This window comes from Callorhinus ursinus, unplaced genomic scaffold, assembly GCF_003265705.2.
Source record: "Callorhinus ursinus isolate GAN/ISIS: 27379988/994484 unplaced genomic scaffold, GSC_fseal_2.0 scaffold17, whole genome shotgun sequence".
NCBI lineage: Eukaryota > Metazoa > Chordata > Mammalia > Carnivora > Otariidae > Callorhinus > Callorhinus ursinus.
Window position 1 is genome coordinate 38,560,818 of NW_027397079.1, and position 21,191 is coordinate 38,582,008.

The following is a 21,191-nucleotide window of genomic DNA, read 5'->3' on the forward strand; positions in this document are numbered from 1 at the left end:
CTCACAGCTCGCATGGCTGGGATTCCTCAGCCAGGTTCACAGAAAGACAGGAGCCGTGGGGAGATTTCTGGGACTTTTATTTTTACTCTTTATATTTTCAAAGCCAGGAAAGATGGGCAAATGCTTCGTCCCATTTGGGCTGCATTCCTCTAGCCAGCCCTCGCCCGCCTCCCCCACCCCTCCCACCTGCCCACCTCTACGAGTCACCTGGGCTGAAAAATGCCACCCCACCAGTGCCAGGCTGCGGCAGTCTAAGGAAAGGAAGGGCGGGGGTGGGGGGGGCCTCCCCCTTCCTGTGTGGGCACCCCATTTGGAGAACCCCAGTTGGAGGTCCCCGCTGGGGCCTCCCCACTTCCGGTGTGGGCACCCCAGTCTGAGGTCCCCTCTCTCCGGGTGATCTTGTCCTTGTATCAGCACCAAGGGAAACCCAGGTGGGCGGCTCTGGGTGTAGCAGCATCGGCCCCTGGGATTCTCTCATCTTTTCTCTGCCTCTGCCTCCAACCTCCCTCTTTCCCAGCCAGGTGGAGTTGGGTGGCGGAGGGGGGGGGCGGGTCTTGTCTCTTCCTATTCTGGGGGAACCCCCGCTGACGGCAGAGTGGAGAAAGGAGGCCAGGAGGACTTGGCCCTCCAGGGGTGTGATCCTGGAGTTAGGGTGTCAGGAGCGTTTCTCCTTCGCTGGGACCCACTTCCCCTCCCTGAGGTGGATTTCCTCCAGCCGGGGTTCTGTAGTTAGTTCTGGCCCCTCCAGTGGGATCCTTCCTGCGCCCGGGTCAGAGAAGGGTACCTGGACATGCCCTCGTTTCTCCTGCAGTCAGCCAGGAGCCCACCTGGATCCAGCACCCCGGTCTCCCAGCTCCCAGAGCAGAAGGCCGACCTCTGCCCCGGCCAACTAGCTCCGTGGGGTGGGGCCCCCCTGCAACAGCTGGCTCACAGTGGCACGTCCGGGACGCCACAGCCACTTTCCTGGTCGCAGAGCCTGGTCATTTTCATCTACCTGGGCACTCAGGCGTTTGCGGAGCGGGCAGGGCCAGGCCTGGGCCCCAGAGGCGCGGGACGGCCGACGGGGTGCCCGGTCTCAGGCAGCGAGGGGCCGTCCCTCCCTGCTCCCTCCTCCCTCCTCCCTCCTCCCTCCTCCCTCAGCTGGGCTGGCCCCTCCGCCGCCGCCGCCGCCCCTTGGCCTCCTCCCTCTCGCCCTCCCCCTCCCTCCACCTCCTCCTCCTCGGGTGGGGCGGGGGGGGGACCCGGACCCCCGGGCGGGGCAGGGGAGGGGCCGCAGGCGGGGCGGGGCGCGGCGGGGACGGGGGACGGGGGCGGGCGTCAGACGCTGTGCGCGCCCAGGCTGAGCACCGAGAAGGCGGCGCGGTGCTTGCGGAGTAGCAGGCGGATCTTCTCGTCGTCCGAGTCGGGGTCCAGCGGCTTGTTGTACTCGTCGTCCTCGTTCTCCGAGGCCGCGCGCTCCCCGCCCGCGCCCGCGCCCGCGCCGCCCGGGGCCCGGGGCGTGGAGGACGACGGCTCCAGGGCGCTCTTCTTTCGCCACTTGGTCCTTCGGTTCTGGAACCACACCTGGGTGGGAAGGGAGCTGAGGCTCGTGCGCACACCGCACACACAGGGCCCCCCTTCAGGAGGGTGACTCCACTGGGCGGCAAGGACCCTCGATCCTTATTTTTCTAGTAAAATAAATGGCTCAGTGATAGACCAGGTTGTAATATTCACACCGTTTGGGCGGCGGGGGGGGGGGGGTAAAATAGAAACGAATGCGTGTAAGTGAAGCAGCCCTTTCTGCTTAGCTATAAGGCCTCCTTGCGGTGGATCTTCTCTTTTGCCACCTGGGGCACTTGGATGGAAGATGCTGGAATGCCCCGTGAGGGCACTCAGGAGGTGCTCAAGAGTTGTCCCTTCTTTAGCTTCATGGACCTTCACTGCACTTCATGAATAATTTCCCCCTAATTATAAAAATAACATATTTACATTGCTTAAGATAGTTGATGAATGCAGAGAAGTACCTAAAGAGGCAGAAAAATAGGTAAGAAGGCCCGGACACGCCCCCCACTTCCATTCAGCAGACCTGGAAGCTACAGAGGTAGGTGGCTGGTGATGCCAGCGGAGGCCAGCCGTGGGTCCCAGCCCGCCCCTGTTGCTTGCCTCTTCTACCCTTAAACCTGTCAACATGTCACAGAGCTGGGCAGTTCGGGCATAGCTTTCTTCTGCCCCCCCCCGCCAAAGTCTCTCAGGAGAGATCTGGCATCGCCGTGGCCTCTGGGAGCCTGGAGGGAGAAGCCTGTTCACTGACTGCAGGCTGGGTGACAGGCAGCGTGAGCATGGCCCTTGCATGCCGCTTGGAGGCTGCCTGCCCCGCATATCCCGTCCGAGCTTCATTTGGGGTGGACTTGGAAGGAGGTGTTATCTTCACCTTATTGGCAAACCAAGGCCGGCTCCTCCTGCCAGGTGAAGCAACAAGCCTATAAATCCAGTTCTAACGTGGCCCCGAGACTGCCTCCTGATCTGGGCCAGAGGCTGCCAGCAGCCCTGGAAATTTCTGGCCAACACTGTGCAGAGGAGGGTAAGGCATTAGGTGGGTGCCCCACAGATCTGGCTTTGAGCCCCAACTCTGCACTTACCAGCCAGGCGACCTTGAGCAAGAGCCTCAGCTGAGATTGTTCCTTCCAATGTAAAATGGGTAAGAATCCCCCCCTCCAGGTTGCTGGGAGGCTTACATGAGCTCCTGCACTCAAGGTTCTCAAAACAGAGAGCAGTATTGACAGCCATCTTTTTGGGTATGGTCATTATCGTCACCTCTGGGGTGCGGTGGGCAGGACAGCCTCCCGCTGAGAGCCGCCTTTCTTCCCCTGGAAGGCTGCTCCCTGCAGGGCAGACCCCTTCTCCCGCACAAACTCACCTTGACCTGTGACTCAGTCATCCCCAGCGAGTATGCCAGCCGTGCCCTCTCAGGGCCAGCCAAGTACTTGGTCTGCTCAAAGGTCTTCTCCAGGGCAAAGATCTGGTGTCCCGTGAAGGTGGGCCGGGTGTGCTTTTTCTTGTGGATGCTGTCGCTCAGGGGATCCGGGGCTGGCAGGAGGAAGAAAGTGTGTGGTTAGTGGGAGGAGTAGGGGTGCCAGCCCTGTCCTCATCTCCCACTGGGTGAGCCCCCTCCTACAGAGACGCCCCTGAGATTGTGGGGGCATCGTGACTCCGCTAACAAGCAGCATTCCTGGTGATCGGACAATAGGACTGTGACCTCTGCCACATTTGGGTGGACAGGGACCCCGAGAGGGCCCCTGCCCCAGGGGAGAGCTACTTAGGGGCAGAGGGTGCTTGCAACCTGCCCTGGTCTCTCTGTAATGTTTTCACTACTCAGTGATGCTGCTTTCCCTCCAGGGGCAGCAAGAGGTTCTCGGTTTTCTCACCAAGATGCAGGCTAGGTACCTTCCACCAACTGTCAGGGCCCCAAGGGGTCTGGGAATTCCTCTCCTGCCTAATCCCTTGTTCTTGGGATCCCATTTTCCAGGTTTCTGAGAAAACCAGAGCTTTAGGCCCCAAGTTACTGCTCTCCCTTGTCACCGGGCCTAGAAGTCCTACGGTCTCAACCACGCGGGACAGTCTGCACACAGAGGCTCGGGGCCCTGCCCCCTGCCCAGCTAGGGCAGCCACTCAGGCAGGAGCCGGGCTGGAGAACAGCAGGGCTCCGGGGAGGCAGAAGGCCTGCCTGTTGGGCCTTTGTCAGCGCAGCCCAACAGCCCATGTCCCGTCTCCTCATGTTACAGGTAAGGAAACTGAGGCACTGGGTGGGGAAGAAGCTTCCCAAGAGACTGTCATCCGCAGTCCTCTCTCCCTTTGTGTTAATTCAGCCACCGACTTGGATACTTTCCTGTGTGTGGCTGTGCACTTGGGATTGAAGAGTAGGGGCGTGGGGAGAGTGTGTGTGGTGGGGGGAGGGGGAGATGGAGGTGAGAGAGACAGGCCTAAAGCACCCCCAAAACCAGTTCCAAGAGATGAGGTCTTCACCCACATGGAACTCGCCATGCTTCAGGCTGAGTGAGGGGTGGGCTGTCAGGCGGTGTGACCAACCGGAACAGTGCAGCAGATGGGGAGGCAGGTGTGTTTTGGGGTTTTCTTGGTGGGCGCCAAGCCCCTATTGCGGTGGGGCAGCCCCGAGGTCCGAGAGGAGCAGAAGTTCCCTCCGCCTCTGCCCCTGCCTGGTCCTGGCTGGGCCTCCGTGGCACAGGGAGGGCTCCTGCGGCCACTGTCACCTCCCTGTCTCCCAGGGGAGCCTCATGGGCCCGTGCACGTCCTGCCGCCTCCTCCGGGCCCCGACTGGCATCCTGGGGACCCCACACCCATTCTCTGAAAACAGGTTTGGGCATGGTAGGGTAGGGAGACCCCCCCGCCCCAACAACTAGGGCCAATTCTGACTTGACTCGGCAGCTGCTCCCGGGGGCCGGGCAGTTGTCACTGCTCCTGCTGACATGAGCCCCGAGGAGGATGGTGGATGGCCGCCCCCTTGATCGCAGGTGGACCAAGATGGGGTCGGAGTGCATTTGGTGGCCCTGAAGGGTGTCAGGGCACGAGTGGGTCTCCCTGGGAAGGTGATGCTGTGGCAGCTTCTCACTGGGGACAGCATTTGCCTGCTTTGGAGGAAGAGGTGACATGGGCTCTGAGTGGGAGAAGGAAGCTAAGCTTCAAGGAGGACCCTACATAGGGCAAATGTGGGTTATGGGGTCTTCTCCTGACCTGGAGACCCCCGGGGTTTTTAAGAGGGCAGCTGAGGCGGCCGCTGGTAAGGGCGAGGGGTGAGGGGCAAGACACCTGTCCAGGCAGAGCTGGGGTGGGCCCAGGAGGGGAGAAGTCAGTCGTGCACCACGGTGAGCCATGGACCCAGGTGTCTGATGGTGGCTGAGGAGAGGTGGATGGCAGGTACGCACCACCCTGGGAGCCCTCCCCTCCCTTCCCACACCTCCTCCTCCCCTGATCCTGCAGGGGGCCGGGGGGCCGGGGTGGGGATGGAGCCTTGCCCTGTACTCACTGTTGCCGCATTGCCGCCCGCCTCGCCAGTCCTGGCCCGTGTCCGCCCAGCAGTTCCGGGTCCGGGGCGGGTACTCATTGCCAGCCTTGGGAAAATTCCCCACCTGGGGTCCATAGTAGACCCCCTGGGAGCCGAGTCCACCAAAGCCTGCCACGTGGGGGTAGCTGGAGAGGAGGCTGCTGTTCGGCGTGGCCACGGGCCTGCTCAGGATGTCTGTGATCCCGTGGGGGGTCCCGGCAGCCAGCTGGGGGCCCAGCCCCGGAGGGCTGAGCTTGTAGAAGGAGTTCTGCACCGAGTACTGGCACACGGGGGCCTTCATCTCCGAGAACTGAGCCAGTGGCGTGTTGTTCAGCAGGAACGTCCCCTGCAGGTTGGACTCCATGATCCTCGGGTCAGGGTGAGGGAAGGTGAGAAGCCCAAATCTAGGCCCCTAAAGCCAGAGACCCCGAGCTCTGACCCAGAAGCCCATGGCAGGTTTGGGGGGTCAAAAGCGGCCCGAGCCCCAGCCTGCCCTCCTACCTAAGGCATCCGGCCTGGCCCTGGCCCGGGGAACAGCATCTACGTCAGCGGCTCGGAAGTCAGGTGCTCCTGGGGCAGGTGAGAGGCCTCATCAGCGCCCCTTGGCTCTCTCCCTGTCTGTCCTGGAGAAGGGCGGCTCCCCACGCCTCAGCTCAGACCCCTCCTCTGCCTGTGAGTCTGGGGACCCTCCATGAGAAGTTTTAAGTTCAGAGAAGCAACATTTCCCTGATAAAGATATGGCCCATTAGAATACAGACCTGAGACTGGCTGAGCTGTGAGAGGCGCGGCGCCATTGGTCGAAACCCACACAGGCCTCACATTGGCTTTTCCAAGACAAATTGCACTTTGAAAGATTGACTGTAAAATCAGCCAGGGCGCGCGCGCGCGCTTGTATGTGTGTGTATGTGTGTGTATGTGTGTGTGTATGTGTGTGTGTATGAGAGAGGGGCGGGGGGGGGGGGGGGATGAGCTCTGGAAGCTCTCTTCATTCTCAGAGGGTCTACCAGCTCCCGGTCCCCCAAGCCCAGCATCTAGGGAAAGGTGGGTACCTGGGGCCCCCTGGAGGCTCCTGAGGCAGCCGCTCCCCTGAGGGTGAGGAGGCCAGGGTCGGGGTCGCTGCCCTGGGGTGCACAGACCCCTTTATGTGCAGATCCCCAAGCCAGTGGGGGAGTATGGCGTCTGAGTGTGGACACTTCTCTTCCTCCGAGCTGGGATGGGTAACTGGGGAGGCTGGACTTTGGCTGGGAGAGTGGGGGGTGGGGATGTGGACCTCTGTGACTGGCCTGAGAGCCTGGGAGTGGGAGCCTGTCAGCAGACTGGGGCGGGGGGTGGGAGTGGAGCAGCTCTGCGCGCCTGCCGGGTGTGTGCTCTTCCCACCTCCGCCTCCAAGCAGACTTTCCTGATTCCCTCTCTTCTCCCATCTTCCTCCTCCGAGGAATCATTTGTGCCTCTGCTGGAGCCCATTGCCATGTTCTGTCTGGCTCGGCACCTGGGTTGGAAAGCTGTAATGGCTGAGATGGGTGTTGATTCAGTGGTGGGCCCCCCTGGCAGGCACTTGGTTGGTGCTCAGTCATTATTTGACTGAGTTGCAGAGCACCCATATGCCTTTTTTCTAATGAAAAAAAAATTTTATTTTATTTATTATTTTTTTTTTTTTTTTGCAACATACAAGGCTCTACTGGGGGCCTTCTTCTGTTTTACAAACAGGGAAGCCATGGTGAATACCCGGTTGTTTCTGCATGGGGCAACATCCTTTCTTGCAGTTCTTGTTTTTGTTTTGTTTTGTTTTTAAAAGTGGAAACCAGCGTGCCACTGGTCTGAACATGTAAAAATGACAGGACATTAGTGACTGTCAGGCAGATAGACTTCTGTCCCTCCTCTGCGGGGCAGTTCCAAAGCCTTTCCAGATGAGGCTGTGGGCTCCTTGGCTGTCTCAACAGCCCGTGGTCCCACTGTGGCAGGTGGGAGAAAAGAGGTGCCCTTCGCTGGCCTTCTCCCAGGCTTCTAGCTGGAGGTCTGGACCCAGGACTTGGGGAGGGCTCCCCTCTCACACAGAGCCTGCCTCTCCCCACGCTGCTATCTGTTCCTAGTGGAACTGGCTGCCCCCAGCCATGTTCTCTGTAGTGTACGTGATGTAGGCTAATGCAAGAAAGATCTCACACAGGCTGTGGAGGTTATTTCTCTACAAGTTTAGACTAAAAACAAGAAAAAAGGATCTTACCCCTCTGAGTTGGCTGTGCTACCAAGCTGCCCATCCCAACCATTTGGGAAATTTAATTCCGACTTCCATGTCGCCGCCTGACACCCCCCCCCCCCAGGTGACTGTGATCCTGAAACTGTGCTTTTGAAACAGCTCTGGGCCATGCGGCTGCACAGCCTCGGCTGGTGCCTGGTCGAGGGTGGCTTTTCTGAGACAGAAGTTACGGATTCCGAGTGAGGGCCGCCCGTGCTCCTTGGACCCTGCGACTGTGACTTGGTCACCCCCTAATGATGGGAACTTATGAGGAAGAAAACCTGCAGCAAATGATTTCTTTTTACTGCCAGGCGTGACAAAGGCATTCACTTTTGGGAATCCCAGGAGGACAAACTGAAGAGACTTTAGCAATTGTTTGATCCATTCCCCCATTTGACAGATGAGAAAACTGAGGCCAGCTTGGTGTACAGCCTCATGAGGTGTTAGGAACTAGTGAGGAACAGGGCAATTTTCTCAAAAGTTCTTGAACTTTGAATGACATTGAGTGCAGGGGCCAGACACCTTCACAGGGAGGGACTGGGGGGGCCACCTTAGTGTATACTGTGTGTTCAGCCATGCACCCTGGGGGAGTTTGGTGCCCCCCTCCACCACCTTGGACTTGCCCCCATCTCATGGTAATCCTTAGGAGACAGACATCTGTCCTACTAACCCCAGCAGTTTGATGGGCTTCTCCCAGGATGGGTGGTCTGATGAAGGGGCTGTCCAGGTTTCCAGGAAGGGGACACCCCCCCACCCCGGGGTGGGGATGCAGGCCTCCCTGCTGACTGATCCCACCCCCAGACTCCTTCAGGCCCCAACCTAGGCTTCACTCTTGCCCCGGCACCTCAGATTGCCCCAGGCCGAGCCAAGAAGGAGAGATGGAGCCCTGTGCCGTGAGTCAATTTCTTTATTAATTTTGACATTTGTTCAGCTGGTGTAGGGAGAATGGTCTATACATCAGAGTGGGGTGGGGGGATTCTCTCCCGATAACAGAGCATTTGGGAGAGAGTCAAGAAAAGAGTCATTTCCATAACAATTAAAAAAATCAGGGTAATTCCAAAACTTCTAAAAAGCGTCTAATGTGCAGACTGCAGCATTCTCTAGGCATCGTGTGGAGACCCCAAACTCCTCCCCTAACAGCTCCTACTAGCAACTGGAGCGCGCAGCCATGCGGCCGAGGGCCTGGGGCCGGCGGGCCAAGCAGCCATGCCAGACGCAGCGGAGGGTGCCAAAGCATAGCCTGGAGCCGCGGGGCCCACGCGGGGCTCCACGTGGGGCTCCACGAGGGGCTACTGGGGGCGGCGGCGGCGGCGGCCTGCGGGGGACGGCGCGGGGGTCGAGGAGGGGAGGCGGGCCCTGCGCCTGTCTTTCCCCGCCCGGCGGCCCGCCGCACTCCTCCCGCCCCCGGCCGAGCCCGCCGGCTCCCGCGGTGGCCCCGGCGCCTGGCCCGCCGCGGAGGAGCGTCCCGGCGCGGGGGCCGGGGCCGCGCCTCCCGGGACGCAGCGCCGAGCGCCAGCTTGGCCTCCGGCGCCCGGGCCTGCCCCTCGGAGAGCCGAGCGCCCGCCGCCCGGTCGGAGCGGTGGGAGCGGTGGGAGCGGAGCGCCTCGGCCGGCCCCGGGCTCGTGGGGACTGCGGCCTCCGCCGGGAGACGTGTGCGCTGGTGACGGGCACCAGGGCCGCGGGGGCTCGGTCGTGAGGGAGCCTCTGTGCTACTTGGAAGGTCGGATGTGTCTGAGGCCGCCTCAGAGGAGCGGCAGGGAGGAAGGTGACAGGACGTCCGCAAACAAAGGCCCTCGCGAGCGAGAAGAGCCTGCCAGTCTCTCTCCCGGCCCTAGAGGGCGCCCGCCGGGACCGGGCGGGGCAGATTGTGCTGATTCGGGCCTCGCTCCGCGGGAGGCTCCAGTGTCGCCTTAAGGCTCTTCCCTGGTGGTACCGAGGCGAGGAACAGCCCGCTGTCGGTCTCCTTCCTGCTCTGCCCGAGGGCCTGGCCCAGGAGGCGCTCCTTCCGAGCCCGGGGCCTCCCGGGGGCCGGCTGCGCTCTCCTCCTCCGGCTCTCTTCCCCCTGCGCCTGTGGTCAGGAGTGGGCCCCTCGCCCGCCTCTCCCAGTGGGGCAGAGGGGCTTGGTCTGAGTGGGGGCACTGAGGCTGTCCGGCCTAGGCCCCCCATCCTGTGGGCTGCCTGGACTTAGAGCACCAAGTTGGCCCTGGGAGACCTTTTGGGGGGGGGTGGCTGACTTCTAAGAACTGGCAGATAACATTCACTAGCCCTACTCCCTTCCTTCCTCTTTCACTGAAAGACAGGCTGTAGCTCCTTCTCCTGCAGCCTGGAGAAGTCCTCAGGAGCTGAGCTCTTAGTGCTTTGTACATACTGCTAAAGTGTTTCTATTGGTTTGCATAGTATTTATTGTTTTTCATATACACAAGGCTGATTACTGTACAGTTTACACTTTGAACACAGACTATGATATAAGTGCTTGAAGATATAGGAAACCTCTTCTCTATTGAACACGCTGGTGCAATCCTGGGACAGCCACCGGCCCGCCCCCCGCTGAGAGAGAACACCTTTTCAGAGGGGGTACTGGCTCCCTTTGAGGCCTACAGCTGAGCCTGGGGGGTGTCCTCGCCTCAGATTCTTAAGTCCCTAACACAAGGAACCCCGAATGCACTCTCAAGGTAATGATTTTCCATTGGAAGATGATTAATACTGAAACTGGCAGAGAGAGAGAGAGAGAACATAAAAAAATTCCAGTTTGTCCACAGGAGATTCTCTACAGCTTTGGACATCACAGTAAAATCTGTGTGTATACTGAGAGGGGAGAGCTGCTTGTGTGTGTGTGTGTGTGTGTGTGTGCGCGCGTGTGCGCGCCTATGCGCGTGTCCTGAATGTCATGTAGAACATTCTGGGAGGAGCGGCCCCCTGGGGAGTGGGATGGGATGGCTCGAATGGAGTGGAGGCGGGTGTCGGTAGGGAAGACTGGCAGATGAGAACATGGCATTAAGGTGCCGAACTGATTTGGTGCCTAGTTTTCTTTCTTTCTTTTTTTTTTTTTCTTTCCAGGAAGCCCACATGGATTTCCTACAGATGAGGTTGAAAAAAAAGTACCCTGTAACAAGTCAAAATTAAAATGATTTTACAAAAGATACCATCCCCAAACACAAAAAAGCCCTTGTTCACTTTCGCGTTCCGCGCTCTCGCGCTGGTTTTCTATCCCCCTCTCTCTCTCCCCACCCCCCTTCTGGAGGCGTTTGTCCTGATTCCCGACAGAGACAGAGATCCGTGGTCGCTAGAGGCAGGATTGAGGACTGTAGGTCATGCGTCTACAGTCGGTCGTTCATGCGAATAGGAGACCAAAGGAAGTCCCTTACAGAGATCATGCCGTTAGCCTAGAGGAACAGGTGCACCATTCCGTAGCCCTCTGCTCCAGCTCTCCTCCCGTGTGCATGGCAGAGTGTGTGGAGTTCAAGGGTTGGGTGTCGAGGTGTGATCCTGAGGGACACAAAGAGAGAAGGAGTTACTTAGGATCTAAAGGGGCAACTCCCAGCAAAAAACCCAACTACTGAGTTTTGTGCTGGCTGCTGAGGCAGGGTCTGATTCAGGAAAAGCATCCTCCCCAAGCCAGGCAAGGAGGTGAAAGACCTTGAGCTCAGAGCCCCCTGACCTTTGGGAACTGCCAGCCATCGTTCTCCCTCTCCCCAGCCCAGAGGCTGCCCCTCAGGGGTGGCTGCCCAAGCCTGCGTGGGTCCCCTGCCCAAGTGGACGAGCTCCCCAGAAAACCCTCGTGTGTGTGCTCTGTGCCTCAGAGAGGAGGCAGGAGGCTCCCACGCCTGCGGTCCCCTGGGGGAAAAATTCCCTCGAGTAGATCCCTGGACCTAGGAAGGGGGCCAAGTTCATAAGCCAGGGCTTGTGCTAAAGAAGGCAGCAGTGCCCTCCACTTTCTCAGTTCAGTTCAGCCAACACGCACTGATGTCTCTCAGTGCCAGCCCTGGGGACCCAGAGATGGAGCAGACATGATCACAGACAGCCTCAGGAGCTTGGGACCTCAGGGGACAGCCGCCCCTCTTTGGCTCTGGTCTACAAGCTCTTACTGTCAAGTTCCTCTGGCTCCGCTCCCCATGCCCTGGGGGTGGACAGCCTCTGCGGTGGCAAAGAGATCTCTTTAAGAGATCTTTGAAAACAAACGGGTGCATTCTCCCCAGGACATTGTCTATCTTTGGCTGGAGAAGAGCAGCTTTGCCTGCAGAGTGAAGTCCACTTTCTGCAGCTTGGGGTTCACAGGGAGACACTGCTCCTGCCACGTCTTGGTGCCTCGTCCCCCTCCTCCTTCCTGGGGCGAGAACTCTGTGTTTCCGGGACTAGCCACTCAGGATTCTGTCTGCAGGACCTTGGGATGGATGCAGGGGGAGGAGCACACTTAAATAAAGAGGAGCTGACAATCTCCGGGGCGGCGTAGGAAGTGACACAGAAAGGCAGAGACTCATTCCACGGTGGAGCTGTCCCCAGACAGGGAGCTGCCCTGGGCCCTACAAGGTGACACGGTTACGGAGGAAGCTGGTGGGGGTCAAAGTGAACTCAACTCTGAGTGGTCCTCCAGGGGTGGGAGGGCCGGGCTAGGTCCCCTGCCAGAGGCTGCCCCACAGGCAAACACCAGGCATTCTGCTGCTGTCACCCCGGAGGGCAAGACTCTTTCGTCACTGCCTGAGCTTCTCTGTTGGCCAAGCTGGCCTCCTCCAAGCCTTCCGAACCCACGGCGCACACCAGCTTCCTGCCTTGCTCGCGGCCCTCCCCTCATGGATGCTGTCCTGTCCCCTCTCTGCAGAAGCTCTGCTCACCACACTCAAGGCCTCTCCTCCAGGAAGCCTCCCTGATAACCCTGGCTGCTTGTCATTTCTCTCTTCTCAGCTCTGGAAGCTTCCCACTCCCTCCACCACCTTTCGTTGAGAGCGCTCACGGGGCATAGTGGGTAAAAGCAGGAACTCTGAAGCCAGCCGGGTTGCCTGAGTTCATATTCTGTCTCTGCCAATTTCCCTGGTCCCATTACTTGCACTCTCTGTGACTCAGTTTCCTCTGCCGTTAAACAAGGGCAGTAACAGGCTGCGCCTCATTAGATGGTGGTGATGTTTCAAAGAGCTTCCGAGTACTCGGGACAGTGGATGTACACTCTGACTAGGCTCTCTTCCCTGTCTCACACCTGTGGCATCTCCCCGGCTGGAGCAGAAACACTCTGAGGGCCAGGCCCGGCCTTACCCTTCCCAGGGGTCCGCCCCCCACTCAGGGCTAAGCACGCCTCAAACAAGAGACCTCGTAAAAGTTTGAGCCTGGGGAAAACAGCCGACCACCTTCCACTTTTCTGCCCAGACACAGCGCAGAGGAGAGAGGTCAAAGCTTAGAGATCATGCTATGGTGCCCTGCACCTCTTGTCCCAGGAGAAAGGTCTCACCCTATAAAGAACGGGGAGAAGTGGCGGTCCTGCTCCGTGCCTGTCCTGCCCCATCCCTCTGTGCGGTACCTCCTGTTCCCACCCTGCCCAGTGTCTGTGGCCCTCTCCCCTCTCCCTCAGGCCCAGACTCGCGCCCCTGCAATGGCTGGCCTGTAACTTCAAACAGCAACATAAAACATGACCCCCTTGCCTCCCTGCCCCTTCCCAGGGAGATGACTAATTGCTTAACTTTTAAACTTACTAAAACAGTCCATTGTCGGAGCTAACACAAGCTCTTAGAACCACAGTGTCTGAATGGAAAGCGTCTCTTCAAAAGGAAAACAAGGAAAAGCTGCAGCCTTGTTGTGCCGCAGCTTCCTGAAATTCCAGAAGCCAGAGCCATGGCGATGCCGAGAGATGCCAAGACCCAGCGCCTGCCCAGGCTGCAGGGAGCCCAGCAGACGCCAGGGCTGCCCCTGCCACAGCCCTCCAGCAGCCCACTCCGTGCCGGTGCTCCCGCACAGCACACACCCCAAGTCTTGGACCCACCTCCTGGGGCCCAGAGCAAAACCCACCAGTTGCTACCGTCACCAGCCATCAGGCCTTGGAAAAACAGCAGTATGGTAGCGTCTCAAACACCACCAGAAAGCACCCTTCCCCCCAACTTGCCAGGCCTTAGATACAGAGTCCTTCCCAAGGTGGGGGTGATTGGGGGGGGGAATCGATGGGTGAGGGGGTCTAGTCGCTCTTCACCTGGGGTGGGGGCATTCTGCCATCTTTGAACAAACTTCTAACCTTCATTCCTGGCGGCCCGCTTTTTAAATACCAAGTGTACAACTTGCTATCAAGTCCATGTCACCTCTTGGTGGTTTGGAAGGAAAACCAAATTTGGTCAGAAGAACTCACTCTTCAATACACATAAAAATCACTTGAGGAGCTTGAGGCAGAATCCCGAGTTCCAGAATTTTAATTCAGTAGGTCAGGGGCAGGGGCTGGGAATCTGCATTTTAACCTGACTCGACTCTTGCTTGGGTGGCACTTGGAGAAACAGCGGGTGGGAATTGAACAATGTATACAGCCTTTCACAAACACGCCCCATCCATCACGAAAACCATCCTACAGGGGAAGGGAGTGATGCAGCTGAGATTTCATGGTAGGAACCCGAGGCGTAGCGGGGTCGGCTGACCTGCTCCGGGTCAACCTCGGATGGACGCTGACTGAGCACAGCTGTCCTGCACTCCTCACCACAGCCTGCCCAGGGACCACGACTATCTCTAAACCTCTCAACAGAATGGAAGGAACCGTCTGCAATCTCCCTCCAGGGGACGGAAGCTCAGGGCAAGTGACTAGTGCAAGGCCACACCACCTGGAACAGGAGGCCAGCCTTTGCATCTAGATTCCCAAGCCCCAGCTTTGACTCTCTCTGAACCTGACACAGTAAACTCTTGCCATTCGCAGTGGTCATGTTCGAGAAAGTTGCCAACACTGCACCACTGCTCTTAAGGAAAATGCCCAGTTAGGTTCCTGTGAGCCTCCATTCAGCACATCTTTGTCAAACAATGAATACATAACCTTGTCTCATGTGTGTTTCTGTATAAAGACACCTTATTTAATACTGCTGATCCCGTAACTCCCCACCGACAGTGCCCTGACTCACGGCCAGTGACTCTTATCTAACACACGTATTTGTCCCCGTGGGGTACATCCCAGCCTTCTTGCTCTTAGGAACTTGAGACAGCACTTGGGCACTAGGCTTGGGAGCCATTTTAAACAGCAAAATCAACAAAAAGCACAAAAAATGCAAACAATGTGGCACTGAACACAGATTTTTCACCATCGTGGGTGTGTGTGTCTGTGAATGACCACGAAAGCACCGAGTGTGTGGGTTTTGGGGTTAACATAAATTTTAGGCAGGGGGCAAATTTGCAAGTGTGCAACCCAGGAATACTGAGGGCTGACTGTACGGGCTTGCGAGTGGGTGGCAGGAAGTACTGAGAGGATGAGAGGGCCATCGGCCCCTCAGGGTCTGCTCTGCGGTCTTTGTCCTGTTGTGCGGGTGGAGCACTGCAGGCTACCCACCAGGCCCTTCGAGACCAGGCAGGAGCCTGTTCCACACTGCCTCCCTCACCACTGTCCCCACCGCATACTTCCCCGGCCTCTTCTTGGCAGAGGTCCCGGCACCGTGCTGGAGCTGGGCTGCCCAGTGCTCCCCACACCCATGCTCAGTGGTCTGGAACCCTATCTCCTTTGGGGGTTTCAGTCACCTTGCAGAACATCCACAGAAATTAAAAAAAAAAAAATTCTAGGTTCCTCCCTTCCTCCCAGCCTGGCTTCGGGGCTGCCGCTTTCCTGTTCAGGAACATGAGTCGAAGGAACCCGAGCCAAACAGAAGCAGAGATGTAGAACCCCTGCTGCTGCTAAGAAAGAATCAGGCAGAAGAGTGCATTTTTCCTTCTCCTCCCTGCTCCTTCAAATTGTTTGCACCTTTGGATTCTTTCCAGGACTCATCCCAGCTAATCTAAACCAGCAGCCTGGTGGCACCCTTGGCAATGCCGGGGTTAATACTGTGACCTCCTTAAGCTGCTGAGAAGTCAGGTCTAATTTTATCCTATAACTGGATCCGCAGTCCTTTTTTTTTTTGCCCGGTGCTGAGGTATGTTGGGAAGCCCAGAGCCAGCACTTCTGGTGGCTTGGGAGGCAGGGGCCCTGCTTTTTGCTGAATGCAGAAAGCCGGAGCCTGCTTTCCTCTTGGCCCAGAGCCAGGCCCTGGGGGGGGGGGGGGGTGAAATGCCAAGAACTGGATTAGTACTATGCTGGGGCCACCATGCTTCCTTGCTTCCCGCCGACTCCCACCCCGATGCATCCTGTACTGAGCTGCCCCGAGCTGGGCACAGCGAACGGCCTCGGGGCAGCTCAGTACAGGATCCCTCAGGGAGGACGGAGGTCAGAGCTGGCCGCCGGAGCCCCCAGCACTGCTCGGGCCTGCTGGAGAGCCTTCGCTGCAGCGTCTTCACGGCCCTCCCTCATTGCAAATCCCCACACACCCCCACCCCTCAGCCACGCAGCCCTCATGCTCCCGCACGCATGCACCAAGCCTCGACAACCCTCCTAGCTCGCTGGGAGGACGCCATCCGCCCCTCGGACCTGTTCACTTCACCCTTTCCTAGAAAGCAACGGAGCGACCTGTCTCCAGAAGCACCGAAGAGAATGGGCGCCTTGGTTTGATCAGGACTTTCGAAGGGTTCCAGGCTCAAGAGACAGTGCTGTTCTAAGTCTGTCACTGCTGGAGCTCTGCCGGGGGACTTGCGTTGAAGTGGCCCAGGCTAGACAGACTCCCTGTGCCCCCCTAGGCCCGTCCCCACCGTCCTCCCTCCCCATCGCTTGGCTTTCAGGAGAATATCATCACTGAGATTTGCCGAGTATTTTCACTCATCAAAGCATTTTCTCAAATTTGTATTTTTGCGCCCCGGGGGAGGTCAATCAGCAGATACTGTTGGCTGTTTTCTTGAGGAGGAAATTGAGACTCAGAGAGACAGTTAGCAGGTTGGGAAACAATCTGGGCCTCGAGGCCACGGCACCCCTGTTCCTCCTGCATCGTGCTGGGGGTGGCGGAACGGAGAGCTCCCCCGGATGAGGGGGAGACGCGAGGAAGTGAGCAGCCATTCCCAGCACCAGCCACTCCTCGAGCACCAGGCCATGCAGAAAGGATGCAGAAAGATGGCGTTACCTCCAAAGAGGTCATTCGAGGGGAGGGGCTAGAGATCACTGCTTCCCCCTTTTTAGGCTGGCCCGCTTCACTATCTGAGCCCCCTTCCTGCTCTCTGTCAGGTCCGGCTGCAGGCTACTCCCTCGCAGCTGCACCTGGAGACAGCAGCAGAGACAGAAGGCAGGACGGATCACAGAGAGACAGGAGATAGGCAGGAGAAAGCATGGAGGCCGAGGAAACGCTGCCTGCCAGAGGGCGCGGAGGCACAAGGGGAGACGGGCGGGAGGGAGTGTGGTGCCGCCTGAAGCCCAGAGTGGGCGGGCGCACAGGTGAGCAGCCCGTAGAGGTGCTGGGCGCCCCAAGGCCCGGGAGCCTGGGGAGCCTCCAGGAGGCTGCAGCCTCCGCAGTACCTGCGCGTGTCTCATAAAGGAATCAACATCAGCTTCCATCTCACTGGGATCCTCCAGGGGCCCCTCAGCAATCACCTCCTCATGCTCCTGGGCGTCATCGGCACCGGACGAGTCTATCTGCCGAACGACTTTGCGAATGATCTGGAAAAGAGGAGAGGACGAAGGGTCCGTGAAGCCGTGGAGACAGAGGCTGGGAAGAGCAGGTCCCCTGGCAATGACATCTGGGGGAAGAGGCAGCCTTTCTCCTAAGGCATCCTTCCTCCAGTGGCCAAGAGCAGGGACTGGTCTCCCGCCCCCACACCCCTGCCCCATCACGTGGAAAACAAGCTCTGCGAAGCCTTAGGGGGGCTAGAATTTGCAGCCAGTCCATCGATGGTCAGGGTTTTTGCCTCTTGATATTGTTGGAAGGTCCTGCTGTCTTCCCCACACCATGAGCTGCTGAGGGCAGAACATCTCTTTTTCATCTATAGGGATTCCAGGCAAGTGTGTTCTCTTATTCCCTCACCCAAATATTCTAGCCCTGTCTACTCTGTGCCTACCACGTCCTGGAACCGAGAGATGAAAACACAAGGCACCGTCCCTGCCTGCATGAGGCACACTTTGCAAGAGGCAAGATGGACACCTGACGGGTCTTGCTTCAATTTACTGGGAGCAGCACACAGTGGGAGCACATACTAGGTCCCCCCTTTGGCCCTTCTTCTCTCTTCTGCCCAGACCTAGCATGGTGCCCAATACTTGACAGGCAAAATCAGGTCTAGTGAATTAAAAGCTGTGGCCAATTCAATGCATTTCCACAGCCTTTTTGCTGTCGGAGGCCCGTGGGAGTTCGGGGACCACCACCCTGCCGTCTTATAGCAGTTTCCAGGGCTAGACATCGCTGGGCTAGGTTTGGGCTGTTCCATGGAGCCTGGTCCTTCTGGAACAAAGTAGCAGGAGCTGAATTCAGGCGGAATCAGGTAAAGTGGCTATGAGGAATGTCAGACTGGACCTCAGATGACCAGAGCTCCCAGCACCTGAACCAGCCCGCCCGAGCCGTCCTGACCCTCTGTTAGGGCAGCAGTGAGAAGCAAGGAGGGGAGTCCAGCACCTTTTAGCTTCTAGCCCCGCTGCCTCTTCCCAGCTCAGGGGCACTCTGTGCACCCACCTTCTTGGTGACAATGTTGCCCTGCTCATCTGTGAATTGTTCCTCTGTCACCTGCTCCCCTGGAATATTCTGAAACTCACTCCCCTAGAATTGTAGAAAAGGAGAAAACTCAAGATTAGTAAGTGGGTGGCCTGGGCGTAAGGCGGAGGATGAGGGAATTAAAGAGCACGGCCAACAGTCAGAGTCGGACAAATCCCCACCACGGCAGGCAAGTCCAGCTCAGCAAGTAGCAGCGGCCAAACCCAGGGCTCTGAGCACGAGAGGCGCCCCTGGGGGCCGTGGGGCCTGAAGACAGGATGGAGCCCCACGCTTGCAAGAGCCTTGTGTGCCTGATCCCTCACCAGCACCAGGGAGCAGGCAAAACCGGGGCGGTCACGCAAGTGTTACAAGGGAGGCCCTGAGAGAGGAAGTGAGGCACCTAATTTATCTCTGGACAGCTCTTCGCAGCGTGAAAGCCCTTCCACAGACACCGGCGCCCTGAGTGTGACCTGCCCGCTTCCTGAAGCCGGCTGGAGACAGGGGCAGGCCAAGAATGGGCCTCCCAAGTCCCAGAGCGGAGCTGCCCGCGCTGCCGCAGCGCTGGCAGTCCCAGTGGGCTCCACAGCCCCCGGCTCCGGCTCCTGACTCAGGGCCCGTCCCTTCCCCCAGCTGCTGCCCACGCACATGGCGGGGCCGTGCCCTCAGCCCTGTCTCCTGCCTGGCGGTTACCTTCAGGAAAACCCGACGCCGGACCACCCTGGTGGAGATGGTCTCCTCGTCGTCACTCACGCCCTCGCTCTCCCCCAGCTCCTTGTCCAGCTCCTGGTGGATATGTTTCAGCACAAAGCACAGGGAGCCCTTGACAATGTGCATCACGTTCTGACAGCTGACCAGAAAGAAGCCCAGGAGCACTAGGGTGACCAGGAGCTGGGTGATGAAAGTCCACATCCTCACCTCCTCAGCAGCTGGGCCCTCTGGGGACTAGCGGGGCCAGGGCTCCGGCCGCTGTGGGGGTCCAACCTCTCATTCTCCTCTCAGACTCCCACGTGCCCCTGGGACCCCTTGCATTCTCTCTCCACAGGAGACCGGACGGCCTCTCACTAGAACTGCCCGCTGAGTGCCCTCCTGCCGAGCAGCCCCAGGCTCTGCCCTCACGCCTGGGTGACATCAGGCTTCGATAATTTTAGCTCCCCAAACCAGCTGCTGGGGCTGTCCAACTGGGCTAGAAGGGAGCAGGCAGGTGCGCGTGTCCCGGGCACTGAAAGCGCATGTCAAAGTCACTCTGTGGGTGACCGGTGCCCCGCCCCGTCCTCTTGCCCCACCCACCCCCGCCCCCCAGGCCTGCCCGGCCCATGCGCACTAGAAGCAGTTCTGCCCAGGGAAGTATTCTCTTTCCGGGACTCCAGGAAATAAGGTGTCCGGAGGAAGTGGCCACTTGTGTGTTTCTCTGGGCGGTTACTGCCGTGGTCAGAATGGAGCTCACCCCCACCCACAGGGATGGGACCGGCTACTACCCTGGAGAGAGAGTTAAGGGTTTACTTCAGAAATAGCCCTGGGATGAGTGATGTGCTCAGGCCTAACCAAATTAGCTCAGCGGGGGTCCAACACAGGTTGGGGGGCACCGGGAAGCCTGTGCAATTCCCATCAGCCCTGAGGGCCCTCGGCACACGCCCCGCCCCTCCCCCCCCCCCCCCCCCCCCCCCCCCCGGACCCAGCAACCCTAAACGGTAAGCGTGTAACTGGTGTGTCTATTTAAGGCCTGTCCTCAAAGGCTCTTCCCAGGCTGGGCCGTCAGCGCCCACCAGCAGGAACCACGCGCTCGCCTTTACAGAGCTGATTCACAAATGCAGCCGTGGCGGCTGTGGCCCACAGGAATTTCACTTTCTGGATCAGGCTGTGCCGCTCTGAGTAACAGTCCACATGGCAGAGGGAACAAAGATCTGGGGCACAGCCCAGCGACTTGCAACTCACCCACCGCGGGGGCCGGGGAACTCTGGGTACCTTCTCTGGGAAAGAGGGACGGACTGAGATGCTCCCCCTACCCCATCCGGCGAGGAGCGCCGGGGTCAGAGTACTATCATGAGGAAGAGTCAGCGCAGGCCCTCATGCCCTGCGTACTCCGTAGGCATCGTGCTGTGTGTACTCCACGTTCGAACTCGGTGAAGCCTTCCCACAGCCCTACCATGCAGGTTCTATGACTTTTCCATTTTACACAAAGGCAATGGAGGCACAGAGTCAAAGAGTAAGTAAATGAAAGGGTCCAATTTCAAGCTCCCGTCACTACACGGTACTGCCTCGTTTCCACAAGGAAGCACCTGGAGAAATAAAAGCCCACCGCACATGCAAAGGAGCTGGGCGCCGGTGAGCACTCGGTTTGGGCCCAGCCAAGGAGAGCCCAACCTCACATATTTCCAGCTGGGGCCTCAGAGAAGAATGTTGTACAGTCATTTCAGGCTTGCCTCCCTAGCCCCAAGTTATAGGGCATCTTTCTCTCTCTCCGTCAGTGTTTTCAGAGATCCACCGGAAATACCAGTCAATGAGTGCTCTGCAAACCCTTGCCCCCCGGGTCCTGTCAGATGATTAGGATGACAGCTCATCTATGCCATCTAATCCTGTCCTGGACCTGAAAGGCGGTAGGCCTGGTGGCCCTGCACACTCACTCGCTCTGACTGGGAAGCAGGATCCGGACTCTCCTGGCCCTCACACTGGATCTCTGTGTGACCCTGGAGAAGCCCTCAGCCTCTCTGGGGCCTCAGCTTCCTCATTTATAAACAAGGCAGTTGGACCCTATGACCTAGAAGGTTTCTCCTGTGACCCCTGGAGTGCTCCTGCTTTCTCCCCAGTCCTCCCCTCACCAAAGGCTAGCTGCGGAGGGGCCATGGATAAGAAGGCTCCTGGCATCCTTCTCTTTCCCCAGGAATCAGGAATCAGACCCAGTTAAGAGCACCTGTGCTCTCAGCCAAGTGCTTGCTATTAGGAGTACAAGTGCCAAAGAGGAGCCTGCTGGCCAAGAATGCACGGGGTGGTCTGGGGTTAAAAATGGACACAGCTGCCTGTCCTGTCCGAGGCACATCCTGGGAGGGAAGCAGTCTAAATAAAACCTTACTGGATTCCCAGCAGTTCTTTGCAGATGGGAGCCCAGGAATGTTGTGGAGCTAACCTAGTCGTGGGGGCCCCCAATGTGCCTACTAGGGCTCAGGTTCAGCTAGGGTAGAGGGAAGAGAAAGTGGCAGAAGGCAGGCGGGTGGGGGGGGGGGGGACGAAA

At 58.6% G+C, this 21,191-nt stretch overlaps 2 protein-coding genes across 19 annotated transcripts in view; both read right to left on the reverse strand.

Annotated features, from left to right (window-relative positions):
• Positions 1 to 1,309: 1,309 nt before the first annotated feature.
• NKX6-3 (NK6 homeobox 3) lies at positions 1,310 to 6,474 on the reverse strand. The gene is made up of 5 exons (XM_025886209.2): positions 6,416 to 6,474; positions 5,540 to 5,764; positions 5,021 to 5,406; positions 2,897 to 3,066; positions 1,310 to 1,563 (listed from the first exon to the last, which is right to left on the reverse strand). The coding sequence occupies exons 3-5, from the start codon at positions 5,400 to 5,402 to the stop codon at positions 1,318 to 1,320; spliced, it is 798 nt and encodes a 265-aa protein (XP_025741994.1). The 5' UTR covers positions 5,403 to 5,406; positions 5,540 to 5,764; positions 6,416 to 6,474; the 3' UTR covers positions 1,310 to 1,317.
• Positions 6,475 to 8,866: 2,392 nt separating this feature from the next.
• The window catches only part of ANK1 (ankyrin 1), a 213,718-nt gene continuing 201,393 nt past the window's right edge, over positions 8,867 to 21,191 (reverse strand). For 8 of the 18 annotated variants that reach the window (XM_073902547.1, XM_073902544.1, XM_073902538.1 and 5 more), the window contains 4 exons: positions 17,948 to 18,031; positions 16,804 to 16,944; positions 16,415 to 16,548; positions 10,618 to 10,757 (listed from right to left, as the gene is read on the reverse strand). In XM_073902547.1, the coding sequence (XP_073758648.1) occupies positions 16,450 to 16,548; positions 16,804 to 16,944; positions 17,948 to 18,031 (324 nt within the window). In that variant the 3' untranslated portion in view covers positions 10,618 to 10,757; positions 16,415 to 16,449. Of the gene's footprint in view, positions 10,758 to 16,414; positions 16,549 to 16,803; positions 16,945 to 17,947; positions 18,032 to 18,655; positions 19,109 to 21,191 lie in introns of those variants that run through there. The other 10 variants (XM_073902545.1, XM_073902540.1, XM_073902549.1 and 7 more) reach the window with 5 other exon arrangements.

Excerpts from the sequence above, each read along its gene's own strand:
- NKX6-3 (XM_025886209.2), bottom strand. The coding sequence starts at position 5,402 with ATGGAGTCCAACCTGCAGGGGACGTTCCTGCTGAACAACACGCCACTG. Across the intron at positions 3,067-5,020 it reads CGGGCGGCAATGCGGCAACA|CCCCGGATCCCCTGAGCGAC; the intron begins GTGAGTACAGGG and ends TCCTCCTGCCAG. Across the intron at positions 1,564-2,896 it reads TGACTGAGTCACAGGTCAAG|GTGTGGTTCCAGAACCGAAG; the intron begins GTGAGTTTGTGC and ends CTTCCCACCCAG.